General features: G+C 35.7%; 1 protein-coding gene across 1 annotated transcript in view; it reads right to left on the reverse strand.

The window, feature by feature from the left end:
- LOC149128994 (toll-like receptor 4) overlaps positions 1-1,772 on the reverse strand; it is a 3,730-nt gene extending 1,958 nt beyond the window's left edge. Inside the window, exon 1 of the mRNA XM_089346850.1 lies at positions 1-1,772. This exon is cut by the window's left edge and continues 1,958 nt beyond it. Within this exon, the coding sequence (XP_089202976.1) occupies positions 1-1,012 (1,012 nt within the window). The 5' untranslated portion in view covers positions 1,013-1,772.
- Positions 1,773-1,989: the final 217 nt, after the last annotated feature.

The following is a 1,989-nucleotide window of genomic DNA, read 5'->3' on the forward strand; positions in this document are numbered from 1 at the left end:
TTCGAAAGCAAAGTTTAAAGTTTCCATTGTTCTTATCTTCTCCATTTTCTCCATTATCAAATGTGTGCATCAAATACTTTTCAACCCAATCAGCATCTTTGTCAGAGTAACTGATGTACCCATCAAAATACATGTCATCTCCAGGTATAGCTTCATACTCCTTTTTATTGCCTGCTTTCTGTACATACTGATAAAGTTTAAATATCTTAAATCTGATGTACCAACGTTTAGTGTATGCAAATAAAACTATGACAACAGTTAAAAGAAAACCTCCACCTACACCACCTAAGATATAGTAAAGCGTATAGTCAGTACAATCTATCTTTGACCGAGTGAAATCAAGCAATTGCTTGTCCTGCCAATCTGGAGGACTGTTGCACGTCAGGCCATTTTTGTCTACAATATCTACTGTTGTAGTATTTAACCAGTCCCTGAACCAACGAAGATTGCAGTCACATGCAAATGGGTTCCCAGTAACGTTGAACTTTTTCTTCCTGTTTATATACTTTAAAGAATCACTATCAAAAGTAAATATGAAGTTATTACTGACATCAAGTTCCATCAGTGTTAAATTTGTTACCTCAAATGTGTTGTTTTCCCATCCAGTAATTTTATTTTCCCTGAAATTAATAGATTTCAGATGTTTATTGTTTTGAAAGATTTTCTTAGACAATTGGCCTTGAATTTCATTATGAGATAAATCAATAATTTCCAGATTTTTAAGACCACTCAGCAGGAAGCCCTTTTTGTCAGTAGATAAGAATTTTCCAAGTTTGTTAGAATCTAAATATAATTTTCTTATTCGAGTTAACTCTTTTGAAAAACTTTTGGGCATCTTGGAAATATGATTATTGGATAGATCCAGAAAACTCAGTGATTTTCGTTTGATGAAAATCTCTTCAGGTATAGTAGTTATGTCATTGGAACCAAGTTGTAAATCTGACAGACCAGCCAATGTAGAAAATAAACCACCTGCAAGAAACAATAGATACATAAACATTGCATCACACATCACGACATGCTATAATCATAATGTCACGTACATGTTTTCATTATCCTCATACTCTGCTCCACGCTTGCGCATTAGCTGTGCAGCAGCCTTCACCGATGGAGGCACCTTTTCCTCATACCTTACTTCTTTCATATCTGCCTTTCAGTAAACTATTTTATCTTGATTTTAGTTCTGCTTCCCTCATGCATAGTGGAGGCATGTGGCATAGTGGTTAGGGTGTTGGACTCATAATTGCAAAATTGTGGTTTTGATTTCTGGACCAACTGACACGTTGTGTTCTTGAGCAAAACACTTCATTTCATTTTTCTCCAGTCCACTCAGCTGGCAAAAATGAGTAATCCTGCAACAGACTAGTGTCCTCTCTAGGTGGGGAATATATACATGCCATGGAAACTATCTCTATGAGTCTATATGACTCAGGAAGGAACTTTGCTACTTTCTTTTACTCCCTCATGTATAATGTATTCACAAACCATGATATTTCCCTCAAAACTCCAGGCCCTCTGTCTTAAAAAAAGGAAGGAAGCATTGGTAAATGTAGCCCTAGAAATACCCAGTAAAAGGAAGGATTGCTCAAAGCTGGAACATCAATAATCATTGTTCTGCTCAGACATGACTGACCTGATGCTCTAATATCAAATAACAGGGTATTTCTTCAACTAGAAAATTACACCCACTGCAGTAGTCTCTCCTCACAAACTCTAACTAATACCTCTAATTAAAGTTTATATAGCAAATCATCTAACTTTCCTACCCTTGTCACTTTTTATAGCAGTATGCCTTTGATGCAATCTGTTAATAGACCTTAAATGGTGCAGCCCTCCATATTTCAGGCTCCAAGTAGATGAAAAGCTAGTTTCTGGTAAATAACATTCTCAGATGATACTGAATACTGAGGTATATGAAATTAAGTGCTAAATAGACAAGTAAATCCCTAAATAGACAAGTATACTTCTCTAAATACATAAATGCACTCC

This window comes from Octopus bimaculoides, unplaced genomic scaffold (genome assembly GCF_046866305.1).
Source record: "Octopus bimaculoides isolate indiv1 unplaced genomic scaffold, ASM4686630v1 contig236, whole genome shotgun sequence".
In the NCBI taxonomy this organism is placed as follows: Eukaryota; Metazoa; Mollusca; class Cephalopoda; order Octopoda; family Octopodidae; genus Octopus; species Octopus bimaculoides.